Genomic DNA, 13,470 nt, shown 5'->3' on the forward strand with positions numbered 1-13,470 from the left:
AAGATTTAGATGCACTATTGTAAAGTGACTGTTCCACTGGATGTCATAAGGTGAATGCACCAATTTGTAAGTCGCTCTGGATAAGAGCGTCTGCTAAATGACTTAAATGTAATGTAAATAATCCCCCCCCCCCCGTCGGGGATAACTCTAGCACATTTGTTCATAGGCCTATACTTTGATAGTTAGTGAGTTTTTTTGCCAAATAATACTGTAGCACATTTTTGGTAAGCAATGAAGGAGTGATTGTTTCCTACAAGAGCACAAAACTATTGATGGGGAAAAAAAATCGATAGTTACATATCCGATATATTATTTATGATATTTCGTATCGTTTTGACAATCGCAATTATTAATTTTTGCGCTAGTTGGCTGTACCTGCACAACTCCAGTACTTGTCCTTCATAGCCGATTCTCAATCTTCTTTATTAACAGGGAGCCCATTTGTTTTATGCACTTTTATTTCCATGACTGTTCGAAACTCATTTTCTCATGGCTCTCCCTTGTGAGCAATATGTTCTGAATGCAATAAAATGACAATATCGAATCACTAATACATATAGAATCGTGAGAATCGCAATACATATCATATTGGCACCTAACCATGAAACATTGTATTGTGAGGTCCTTGGCAATTCCCAGCCTTCACAACATGTGTATATTTCTAGCACTCTTTGAAAAGCGAGTCAGGTAAAGATCTATTTTTTTTAATGGCTTCAATATTGTATTTTAAGACAGACTTGAATAAGCTAAGTAGGCAATATTGCAGAGGGTAGCATATATTTTTGTCTAATCCATTTTATTTTGTAAAGTGGCCTTTTGCATCAAACACAATACAACAACAGTTCCAGACACCTCCTTGTCTGAAGGACAAGTAGCCAAAACAGGTTAATGTCAAGCCCTGCATGTTTTCAAAAGTCTCATGGAATGTAGGCCTGTATGATAGAACAGGTATTTCAATTGTTATTCCCATGCTAAAATGTTATGGGATGCATTTTCTCCATTGTTTTTTTTTAATGGTAGGCCACTCTGGTAGGCCAACATTATGATCAAACAGCCACTGTAGGCCACAAGTAGCCCACTTGGCCACAAGTAGCCCACTTGGCCACTGTTAAAATTAACCAAAAAACTGGGTACAGCCTCAGTTGACACAGTAAAAACGCACTGGAAGTTGCACAGAATTTTCAAAACATTCAAGTTTGCACCAAGGAGACAAAAATGTTCTCAATGCTGCAAAAAAAATGAGGGAACATTGCCTTGGACTGGGAGTTGCTTAGCCTTAACCCCAAACGAAGGCTATTACACATTTTGACTGATCTAAATAAAATGCTGGTGGGTTTAATGTTGAGCTATAAAAAAGGAAACCTTGATTTCAACCCTAAACACCCACAGGGACTTGGAATAATGTTTCCCTCATCTCACAAGGAGAGTTAGGTTTAATTATGTCAGAGGAAGTACCCCTTCATTGGTCTCTGGGCAGGGCATGAGGATGACCTGGGTCTGATTCACTGAGGATGTGTGAGATGAAAGGACATAGGAGGGATAGGAGGGGGACCCATGAAGCCCAATGCTCTGGAACTGACTCGCATGACAATGAGCCACCCAAACTGACCCCGCTGTATCCACAGTCACAGATCATTAAATGAAATAGAAGGGGAAGGACTGAAGAGGAGGGCAGGCAGCGCTGAGCTTGTGTCCTTGATGCCTTTTAAAAAACGATCTAACATACGGTCCTGCAGAGTCGTCAAGAGTTGAGACAGAGGAATTTTCTGAGAGGTTAGTTTTAAAGCCCGTGCCAAATGGACTGTGACTGGCTGACACTTTGTGAAGCGTGAATTCGTCTCACATAATCGCAATGACAAGGTTATTCAGCGTACAGTCAAACGTAATTTGCAACGGGCGTACAAAGTGATACATGAGATAAAACCTCTGACACATTGGAGGCTTTCATTTGATTTAAATATTTCAATAGCATGACAATTGCTATAAATATATGGCCTAGCAGAATATGGTCCCGCTCCCCACAGTTCTTTTTGGTCCACTCCCTCACATGGTAGGACTCACCCAATAAGTGTTCCCTTGGAGTTGCGAATGAGGCCAAACAGCACCAGCAGGCAGATGAGGATGTTGAAAAGCAGCAGGCCTAAGTAGCCCAGCCACCTGAGGTGGAAAACAACAAAAGTCACAAAACCAACACTCAACCACAAACACAACAGAACTATAGACAGACTGACTGAAGAAACCCAAACACCTGCTGACAAACGCAGCACAGTACAGCAAGAAAAAACACGAGAAGTTATCTATGACCAGTGTACAAATGACATCGGTACTGCTAAAGAAATCAAAGGGATACAAACATGGGGATGGCTTCAAACATACATCAAACTAAAATATGTGATCTGAAGACCACTTCACCCCCTGCGAGATGCTGAGGGAGGAAGTGTTTGAGATGTCGAGAGGAAGTAGCAGGTAGGGCCGGCTGCTGAATCAGACTGATTTAACTGTAAAGGTGTTTCCACTGTTGAGTATCAACTGAGATGATTCTTTCTCTAAAAGGCCTGGCAGTAGAATTATGCAGCACGACACCAGCATAAACATACATCTACGAGGGATGACGTACTGGTCGCATAAACTGCTAATCCTGTAGTGCAGGATTCCTCTGAGTGGAAGCTGTGTAGTTCTGTTCACACTCCATTAAACCCAGGTTGCTGTGAGCTCCTGTATGTAAATGAGGCAGCAGCAAAAGTAGCAACGGTAATAATAAAAACTCCCTCATCCCCAACTTGAAATACAAGCAATGAAAAATACAATAAGACAGGAAAACAAACTCCAACTACATTCACCTACAATAGACAAACAATGTACTAAAACAAACAGGCCTCAGTTCTGGTAACGGTTTTGGTGAACAATAGACATTTTATGCCCTGAGATGTCATATATTGAGCCTCCCAAGTCTGTCCATCTCTCACCTGTACCAGTCGTAGAGCTCGATGTTGACGGCCAGCTCCTCCAGGGAGATGTCTCTGTTGCCCCAGAAGGGGATCTCCACCATCTGCCTCACCAGCTCATCCAGCTGGCCCTGCAGCTTCTGAATGATAGACAGATAGTCTGTGTGCTTGGCGTACTGGCCCTCCAGCTGCCCCAGACTGCCATCCACCGTCTGCTTCAGGGAGCCCGTGCCGTCTGATACCTAGGTAGTAGGCACAGGGAGGGACATCACAAACAACCCACTCCTTAGGGGGATAGACAAAATCAATAGTGTTTATTATATCGTATCTACGTGGGGTTAGCAGGGGAATCACTGCTCCTTATAGTGACCAACAGTATGATGACTGAATGGTGGACCCAGCCCATGTTATGGCTGTGACAGTAGAGATTTTGCTGGGATGTCATCGTTTCAATCAGAGTTCTGAGCATTACCAGTTTCTGCACTCCTGCCACCGTGCGGTTGGCGTGGCGCAGGGAGTACGTCAGCCTGTTCACTCCGTCACAGGTCTCTCCGTTCCCATAGAAACCAACAGCAATGCCGGCGCTGAAGGGAGACAAAGGGGAGGAAGAGGTTAGGAGGAGGAAGAGAGGTCGGCATAGCACGGCAGACAGACAGACGAAGCGGGTAGGCATGTGAACCCTGCGTCAACTCCTGCCAGGGATAGATGCCACTGAACAGGCAGCATTGAGCTCCAGCAGAAAGCCTCTCTATACAGAATCCATAGCAACCAAGAGGAATGGGTCAGCAATGCCCAGAGCCCCACCATAGAGCTGACAAAGGCTGCACTGACACAGGAGATCAACCCTTGCCCATTCATGGAGGCCGGAGATTATAGGGGGAGCCGCCCTGGCAATCACAAAGACCTACTGCCTCCCAGCTAGTGCTAGACCAGTGCTTCCCAACCAGGATTACCAGGAGCCCTGGGGGTACTTGGTCTATCCACAGGGGGTACTTGAGAAGACTCGTGAGACCATAGGTCTACTGGTAAAATGCACATTAGGGGATACTTCAGGGGTACTCTGGGCAGAGCAAAATTCAGATGGTGGTACCGTTGCCAAAAAAGGTTGGGAACCACTGGTCAAGACAGGCATGGGGACCAATGAACTAACCTATAAACAAGTGGAATCAAATGCATGAGAGGTGGCAATATCCAACGCTGAATATCTAATTACTTACATTAACATTCCAAATATAAACAACCTACTAAAAACTACTACCAGCTGGCTTTTAGAAGTCTGTGTTGTCCTTTAGATTAGAATGCAATTGAATATTCCTCAACAGTGAAACCCAAGAAACTCGTAAGGAACTGAAGACCTGGTGAGAGTGAGACTGTTGCACAATACATATGTGTGTGTGTGTGTGTGTGTGTGTGTGTGTGTGTGTGTGTGTGTGTGTGTGTGGGGGGGGGTAATTATTTGAATCAACAATGAGAATGATATCAGGTATCCTTGTCTAAGGAGGAGTTGTCACTACTTTGAACCTCTTTCCCCCTTGGGAAACAAATACCTCACCACCAGGGGTCACTATATCTCTCTCTCTCTCAATTCAATTTGCTTTATCGGCATGACGCAAAAATGCACATATTAACAAAAAGCTTACTTTGGAGATTTACAATAATAACATAATTTAAAAAATAATCAATATTCTCTAATTCCATCCCATTGTGAGCAGTTGAATAGGCGTCACAATCACTGCCTCCCTGCTAACTGAGAGACTGCCGAACCACACAGCCAGCCCAAACAATAGCCTATTGACCATATGGCCACTCTCAGCTGAACACATGCAAACTGGAGGAGCGTTCCATGTAAAGGACAGTCCATTTACAGTTCACAGACATGACATCAGATGGAGGACAGGCTCCATACAGAGAGTCCTTCAGCACTATAAACTAAAGCAAATAGGCCAATATCATGATACGGCAGTTGGAGAGACTGTACAAGCAAGATGGAAGGTCTGAGGGCAGTGTATCAAAAGAGACGTTCTGGTCAAACAGACTGGCTTTTAACATTGTATTGCAGGATTTCAAAGCTTCACTGTAGATTATCCTACAGTATGTTAACAGCAGGTACGTTCCGTTGATCTTCCTAAGGCTATGGTTACATGGTTTCCTGCAGCCGTAGCAGAGTTCCCATCATTCCTGCAAGGCAGTACATCTGCCAGGATGATCTGTATAGGGTGTGAGTCTGGGGTAAGGCCAAACAAAGGGTTCCTCTGGCATTGATAAACATCTAGCTTGTTCAGCACCAATGGAGCCAAGACCAGGCCATTGCAGTAGTCGTAAACAAAACCTTGAACATTTCAAAAGAGAAGTTTGCATGTCATGCATTTAAGGCTGCAGCAATAACTAGGCTACATCAACAGACACTAGGCTCATTCAACATAATGTCTCAGTTGAAGTAGAGAATCTTCAAGGACAGATGAGGAGAATATCTCTAAACACAGAGTCGAACTGAATTCTACGATTCAGCCACAGCAACAGTGATATCACATTGACGCACCATCAATGACTTATGACATTGCCATGGCAACCACTTTTGAGCAAAGTTAAAGCTGTACAATACGACAATTATCTCAGGGAGGAGAGAAAGAAGCAGAGTCAATCATTAGACATAAGCAAGGTAAACTACCTCAGAACAAACCTGGAGAAAGCCTTTCAATCACCCCCTGCATAAAATCACCCCCCCCCCTTCATGCCTGTGACATAACATCCCCAGTCCCTCTCCCCAGTCCTCTTTACACAAGAGCATCTGACGTCAGAGGGGATTAAATCAAATGGCATGTTGACAAGGGAAACACCTCCTGTTAAAATGGGAGCCAGTCCACTCCTCTTCACCCTGCATCCAATGAGTGGATGGGATTGGCAATTTCCTGATCTGCTGCTAACTAGGGCAATCTCTTTCTCTCATACTCTGAAGGATGGAAAGGTGAGCTGGAGCTATGGGTTTGTGATCAGGGCAAACAAAGCACATCTCCCTCTGGGGACTGGTAAACTGTGGTGGAAACTTCAAACAGGAAAACCAGACAGTGATTAAATACACAACAGCCCCACTAGTTTGTTGGTTTAGTGTTCTCTTCGACATCCCTGATTAGAGGTCGACCGATTATGATTTTTCAACACCTATACCGATTATCGGACGACCAAACAAAAGCTGATACCGATTAAATCGGCCATTTTTTATTATTTATTTGTAATAATGACAATTACAACAATACTGAATGAACACTTATTTTAACTTAATATAATACATCAATAAAATCAATTTAGCCTCAAATAAATAATGAAACATGTTCAATTTGGTTTAAATAATGCAAAAACAAAAGTTTCGGAGAAAAAATTAAAAGTGCAATATGCGCCATGTAAGAAAGCTAATGTTTAAGTTCCCTGCTCAGAACATGAGAACATATGAAAGTTGGTGGTTCCTTTTAACATGAGTCTTCAATATTCCCAGGTAAGAAGTTTTAGGTTGTAGTTATTATGGGACTATTTCCCTCTATACCATTTGTATTTCATTAACCTGTTGGTACTAGGGGGCAGTATTTTCATTTTTGGAAAAATAACATTCCCAAATTAAACGGGATATTTTGTCAGGACAAGATGCTAGAATATGCATATAATTGACAGCTTAGGATAGAAAACACTAAAGTTTCCAAAACTGTAAAAATATTGTCTGTGAGTAGAACAGAACTGATCTTACAGCCGAAAGCCTGAGAAAAATCCAATCCGGAAGTGACTCATCTTTTTGAAAGTCCTGCGTTCCGATGCATCCCTATTGAGCTGTGAATGCCCTATCAACCAGATTACGCTTTCTACGTATTCCCCAAGGTGTCTACAGCATTGTGACGTAGTTTTACGCATTTATGTTGAAGAATACCCGTAGGCGGCTTCATTGCGCAAGTGGTCGCCTGATGCTCCCAGAGAAATTCTTGCGTAAAATACAGAGGTAGCCATTATTCCAACCGCTTCTACTGAGAAACCAATTGTCCCGGTTGATATATTATCGAATAAATATTTGAAAAACACCTTGAGGATTGATTATAAACAACGTTTGCCATGTTTCTGTCGATATTATGGAGCTAATTTGGAATCTTTTTTGGCGTTGTCGTGACCACAATTTCCGGTCGATTTCTCAGCCAAACGTGAAGAACAAACAAAGCTATTTCGCCTACAAAAAATAATCTTTGGCTATCTACCTGGGAATCTCGTGAGTGAAAACATCCGAAGTTCAAAGGTAAACGATTTAATTTGATTGCTTTTCTGATTTTCGTGACAAGGTTGCCTGCTGCTAGCAAGGCATAATGCTATGCTAGGCTATTGATAAACAAACAAATGCTTGTCTAGCTTTGGCTGTAAAGCATATTTTGACATTCTGAGATGACAGGATGATTAACAAAAGGCTAAGCTGTGTTCCAATATATATCACTTGTGATTTTCATGAATAGGAAGATTTTCTAGGAAGATTTATGTCCGTTGCGTTATGCTAATTAGTGTCAGATGATGACAACGTTCCCGTTCACGGGATGGGGTGTCACTAGAGGTTAACCTTTGACTATTGGATGTTCTTATAGGCACTTTAGTATTGCCAGGGTAACAGTATAGCTTCCGTCCCTCTCCTCACTCCTCCCTGGGCTCGAACCAGGAACAGAATGACAACAGCCAACCTCGAAGCAGTGTTACCCATGCAGAGGAAGGAGAAAAACCACTCCCAAGACTCAGAGCGAGTGACGGTTGAAACGCTACGTTAGCAACACGCTAACTAGCTAGCCATTTCACATCGGCTACACCAGCCTCATCTCGGGAGTTGATAGGCATGAATTCATAAACAGCGCAATGCTTGACGCACAACGAAGAGCAAAACGCACGAAGGTGCTGTTTGAATGAATGCTTACGATCCTGCTGCTGCCTACCACCGCTCAGTCAGATACTTGTATGCTCAGTCAGATTATATGCAAAGCAGGACACGCTAGATAAACTACTAATATCATCAACCATGTGTAGTTAACTAGTGATTATGATTGATTGATTATTTTTTATGAGATAAGTTTAATGCTAGCTAGCAACTTACCTTGGCTTACTGCATTCGTGTAACAGGCAGTCTCCTCGTGGAGTGCAACGAGAGGCAGGTGGTTATAGCGTTGGACTAGTTAACTGTAAGGTTGCAAGATTGGATCCCATGAGCTGACAAGGTGAAAATCTGTCGTTCTGTCCCTGAACAAGGCAGTTAACCCACCGTTCCTAGGCCATCATTGAAAATAAGAATGTGTTCTTAACTGACTTGCCTAGTTAAATACATTTTAAATAAAGGTGTAAAAAAATAGAATTAGGCCAAATCAGTGTCCAAAAATACCGATCTCCGATTGTTATGAAAACTTGAAATCGTCCCTAATTAATTGGCCATTCCGATTAATCGGTCGACCTCTAGCCCTGATAGTTTGAGTTTGTAACATTACAGTGCTTTACGTTTGGGTGTTCAAAAAGACAATGCCAGAAATGACATATCTGAGTTCCATCTCCCTGTCATCGAACCAGCACAGTGCGTTTACAGCAGGCTGAAGACAAACCAGAGAGATGTTATCGCATACTCAATGTCAAGCCTAAAAACAGATTTACATGAAAGGCAGTTCTGCTTCCTAGGTTATTGCGTGGGATTTCCATCATCTTAAATTAGGCAAGCAGCAACAACTCCTTTAATCTCGACATCCTCAAATTAAGCAGCCAAAACGTAACAGGAGTGAGAGAGGATCAAATCAAATCAAATTTTATTTGTCACATACACATGGTTAGCAGATGTTAATGCGAGTGTAGCGAAATGCTTGTGCTTCTAGTTCCGACAATGCAGTGATAACCAACAAGTAATCTAACTAACAATTCCAAAACTACTGTCTTATACACAGTGTAAGGGGATAAGGAATATGTACATAAGGATATATGAATGAGTGATGGTACAGAGCAGCATACAGTAGATGGTATCGAGTACAGTATATACATATGAGATGAGTGTGTAGACAAAGTAAACAAAGTGGCATAGTTAAAGTGGCTAGTGATACATGTATTACATAAGGATGCAGTCGATGATGTAGAGTACAGTATATACATATGCATATGAGATGAATAATGTAGGGTAAGTAACATTATATAAGGTAGCATTGTTTAAAGTGGCTAGTGATATATTTACATAATTTCCCATCAATTCCCATTATTAAAGTGGCTGGAGTTGGGTCAGTGTCAATGACAGTGTGTTGGCAGCAGCCACTCAATGTTAGTGGTGGCTGTTTAACAGTCTGATGGCCTTGAGATAGAAGCTGTTTTTCAGTCTCCCGGTCCCAGCTTTGATGCACCTGTACTGACCTCGCCTTCTGGATGATAGCGAGGTGAACAGGCAGTGGTTCGGGTGGTTGATGTCCTTGATGATCTTTATGGCCTTCCTGTAACAACGGGTGGTGTAGGTGTCCTGGAGGGCAGGTAGTTTGCCCCCGGTGATGCGTTGTGCAGTCCTCACTACCCTCTGGAGAGCCTTACGGTTGAGGGCGGAGCAGTTGCCGTTCCAGGCGGTGATTACAACCCCCCCTGGAATGCTCTCGATTGTGCATCTGTAGAAGTTTGTGAGTGCTTTTGGTGACAAGCCAAATTTCTTCAGCCTCCTGAGGTTGAAGAGGCGCTGCTGCGCCTTCTTCACGACGCTGTCAGTGTGAGTGGACCAATTCAGTTTGTCTGTGATGTGTATGCCGAGGAACTTAAAACTAGCTACCCTCTCCACTACTGTTCCATCGATGTGGATAGGGGGGTGTTCCCTCTGCTGTTTCCTGAAGTCCACAATCATCTCCTTAGTTTTGTTGACGTTGAGTGTGAGGTTATTTTCCTGACACCACACTCCGAGGGCCCTCACCTCCTCCCTGTAGGCCGTCTCGTCGTTGTTGGTAATCAAGCCTACCACTGTTGTGTCGTCCGCAAACGTGATGATTGAGTTGGAGGCGTGCGTGGCCACGCAGTCGTGGGTGAACAGGGAGTACAGGAGAGGGCTCAGAACGCACCCTTGTGGGGCCCCCGTGTTGAGGATCAGCGGGGAGGAGATGTTGTTGCCTACCCTCACCACCTGGGGGCGGCCCGTCAGGAAGTCCAGTACCCAGTTGCACAGGGCGGGGTCGAGACCCAGGGTCTCGAGCTTGATGACGAGCTTGGATGGTACTATGGTGTTGAATGCCGAGCTGTAGTCGATGAACAGCATTCTCACATAGGTATTCCTCTTGTCCAGGTGGGTTAGGGCATGGGCATGTGACTGTGAGGACTCCCTCAAATCATGAGCTTTGTGCAAGACGTCAGAAAAAATGCATCAAGATTCTCTCAAGTTTCATGACAGTTGGACCATAAACTTATACTGCCTGTCATTCATGTCAATTCAGTTTAATGCAACATACCGCACAGGGCATTTTTACTCACTGCTCTAATCCCACTTTGCTTGCGCTCTCACCACACACACACACAACGACGACACAGTCGACGACACACAGGGAGAGAGTAATTGTCATGCAGCCCACATGCTCATCAAGTCTCCATGCTTTTGTGCGCCGCTCTGCAGTGATTTCAGCTGAATCCAACAAGATGGCTCTGAACTGATCCAACTCAGGGGAAGTGAAAACAGGAGTCGGCGAAGCCCAGTGTTACAGTGGCAAAAACAGGAATTGAGTCAGCAAAGAAGCTCATGCTTGGATTTCACAAGCTCTCCCATATAAATTAACTCTTTATTGGGGATATGGAAGCTTTTAATGTCTCTCTCTCTCTTGGGCATCCTCCATTTGTAAAGACATTACTCAGTTTTCTGTATGCGTGGGAGTTCTTCGCTCTGCTCTCATGTTGTTCTTCCCCTTCTCATGACATTTACATTTACATTTAAGTCATTTAGCAGACGCTCTTATCCAGAGCGACTTGACTGCATGCTTATACAAGTATCTGGCCTAACAGGCAAATTCCAGAGGATTACTTAAAGTCATTATTATAGATATTTTATTTATTTATTTAACCTTTATTTAACTAGGCAAGTCAGTTAAGAAGAAATTCTTATTTACAATGATGGTCTCATCTATACATGAGAGAATAGGCTTTGTTTCCAGGCAGATTTGTAGTGGATTCTTTTTTTTTAAGGCTGTGTTTTCACACCTCCACAATGCTGAACATAAACTGCACAAAGCAGATGGTTGGATTCTTAAAGGTGTCCTTGAACGCAGTGCAATACATTAAACAGACTTATTGCATTTATTTGGGTGGATCCGTGAAGAGCCGAGGCCTCTTTTTCCATGTGGTCAACAGGCCAACAGGAAAACACTGACTAAGATCATGAGCAGAATATATCGGCCCTTTTTAATATCTCTCCGTCTGTCTGTCCTTCCTTCTTTCTCCTGCCACGAGGCCATTTTTCTCTACGTTTGCGGCTGCTTTCCTATTTCCGCTTTGATCATCTATGTACGAGCTACAGACAGTGACTGTCTACAGTTTGCTGTCTGTGTGTGTGTCCGTCTGTGCGTCCCTAGATGAGCAGAACGACTTCCATTTCAGCGCCTTGAGACTCCTGGCTGGGCCTCTGTGTAGACAATGATGCCATGACCTGAGAAGTACTAAACAAATAGAGGAAACAGGCTAAACTGTTTACTTGTTTGGGTGGTCTGGGGGCTGAACCCACAACACAAAGCTCTTCTAAATTAAAGCTGAAGGAGCCGTTTCCTCATCCTCCCAAATCTTTATTGGCAGATTATTAAACACACAACACAAAGTGCATATGACAGTTAAGATTCACTTTGGCTCCACAGTGGGTCTCTGTTACAAAACCACCCACTACTTTGGTTACTGTTTCTATCATTAATGGAAGAATGGATTTGTTTTCTCCCCTTCCAAAAAGGCTTCCATGTACACAGACTAGGGATGGGCATTTTAAATATTTTCACTATTCAAATAATATAATATATATACAGTGGGGCAAAAAAGTATTTAGTCAGCCACCAATTGTGCAAGTTCTCCCACTTAAAAAGATGAGAGGCCTGTCATTTTCATTATAGGTACACTTCAACTATGACAGACAAAATAAGAATTATTTTTTAGAAAATCACATTGTAGGATTTTTAATGAATTTATTTGCAAATTATGGTGGAAAATAAGAATTTGGTCAATAACAAAAGTTTCTCAATACTTTGTTATATACCCTTTGTTGGCAATGACAGAGGTCAAACATTTTCTGTAAGTCTTCACAAGGTTTTCACACACCGTTGCTGGTATTTTGCCCCATTCCTCCATGCAGATCTCCTCTAGAGCAGTGATGTTTTGGGGCTGTTGCTGGGCAACACGGACTTTCAACTCCCTCCAAAGATTTTCTATGGGGTTGAGATCTGGAGACTGGCTAGGCCACTCCAGGACCTTGAAATGCTTCTTACGAAGCCACTCCTTCGTTGCCCGAGCGATGTGTTTGGGATCATTGTCATACTGAAAGACCCAGCCACGTTTCATGTTCAATGCCCTTGCTGATGGAAGGAGGTTTTCACTCAAAATCTCACGATTCATGGCCCCATTCATTCTTTCCTATACACGGATCAGTCGTCCTGGTCCCTTTGCAGAAAAACAGCCCCAAAGCCTGATGTTTCCACCTCCATGCTTCATAGTAGGTATGGTGTTCTTTGGATGCAACTCCGCATTCTTTGTCCTCCAAACACGACAAGTTGAGTTTTTACCAAAAAGTTATATTTTGGTTTCACCTGACCATATGACATTCTCCCAATCTTCTTCTAGATCATCCAAATGCTCTCTAGCAAACTTCAGACGGGCCTGGACATGTGTTCCCCTGCTTAAGTCAGTACGTCTGGCACTGCAGGATTTGAGTCCCTGGCGGCGTAGTGCGTTACTGATGGTAGGCTTTGTTATTTTGGTCCCAGCTCTCTGCAGGTCATTCACTAGGTCCCCCCGTGTGGTTCTGGGATTTTTGCTCACCGTTCTTGTGATCATTTTGACCCCACGGGGTGAGATCATGTGTGGAGCCCCAGATCGAGGGAGATTATCAGTGGTCTTGTATGTCTTCCATTTCCTAATAATTGCTCCCATAGTTGATTTCTTCAAACCAAGCTGTTTACCTATTGCAGATTCAGTCTTCCCAGTCTGGTGCAGGTCTACAATTTTTTTTCTGGTGTCCTTTGACAGCTCTTTGGTCTTGGCCATAGTGGAGTTTGGAGTGTGACTGTTTGAGGTTGTGGACAGGTGTCTTCTATACTGATAACAAGTTCAAACAGGTGCCATTAATGCAGGTAACGAGTGGAGGACAGATGAGCCTCTTAAAGAAGATCTGTGAGAGCCAGGTCTGTGAGAGCCAGAAATCTTGCTTGTTTGTAGGTGACCAAATACTTATTTTCCACCATAATTTGCAAATAAATTCATTAAAAATCCTACAATGTGATTATCTGGATTTTTTTCCTTCTCGTTTTGTCTGTCATAGTTGAAGTGTACCTATGAT

The 13,470-nt window shown here is 43.2% G+C and overlaps 1 protein-coding gene across 2 annotated transcripts in view; it reads right to left on the minus strand.

Annotated features, from left to right (window-relative positions):
• ttyh3a (tweety family member 3a) overlaps nucleotides 1–13,470 on the minus strand; it is a 63,886-nt gene that overhangs the window by 23,322 nt on the left and 27,094 nt on the right. For both annotated transcript variants that reach the window (XM_046330855.1, XM_046330857.1), the window contains exons 3-5: nucleotides 3,418–3,529; nucleotides 2,967–3,187; nucleotides 2,062–2,157 (exon numbers count right to left, since the gene is read on the minus strand). In XM_046330855.1, coding sequence (XP_046186811.1) covers nucleotides 2,062–2,157; nucleotides 2,967–3,187; nucleotides 3,418–3,529 — 429 coding nt within the window. The remainder of the gene's footprint in view (nucleotides 1–2,061; nucleotides 2,158–2,966; nucleotides 3,188–3,417; nucleotides 3,530–13,470) is intronic.

The sequence above is a fragment of the Oncorhynchus gorbuscha genome, linkage group LG26 (genome assembly GCF_021184085.1).
Source record: "Oncorhynchus gorbuscha isolate QuinsamMale2020 ecotype Even-year linkage group LG26, OgorEven_v1.0, whole genome shotgun sequence".
In the NCBI taxonomy this organism is placed as follows: domain Eukaryota; kingdom Metazoa; phylum Chordata; class Actinopteri; order Salmoniformes; family Salmonidae; genus Oncorhynchus; species Oncorhynchus gorbuscha.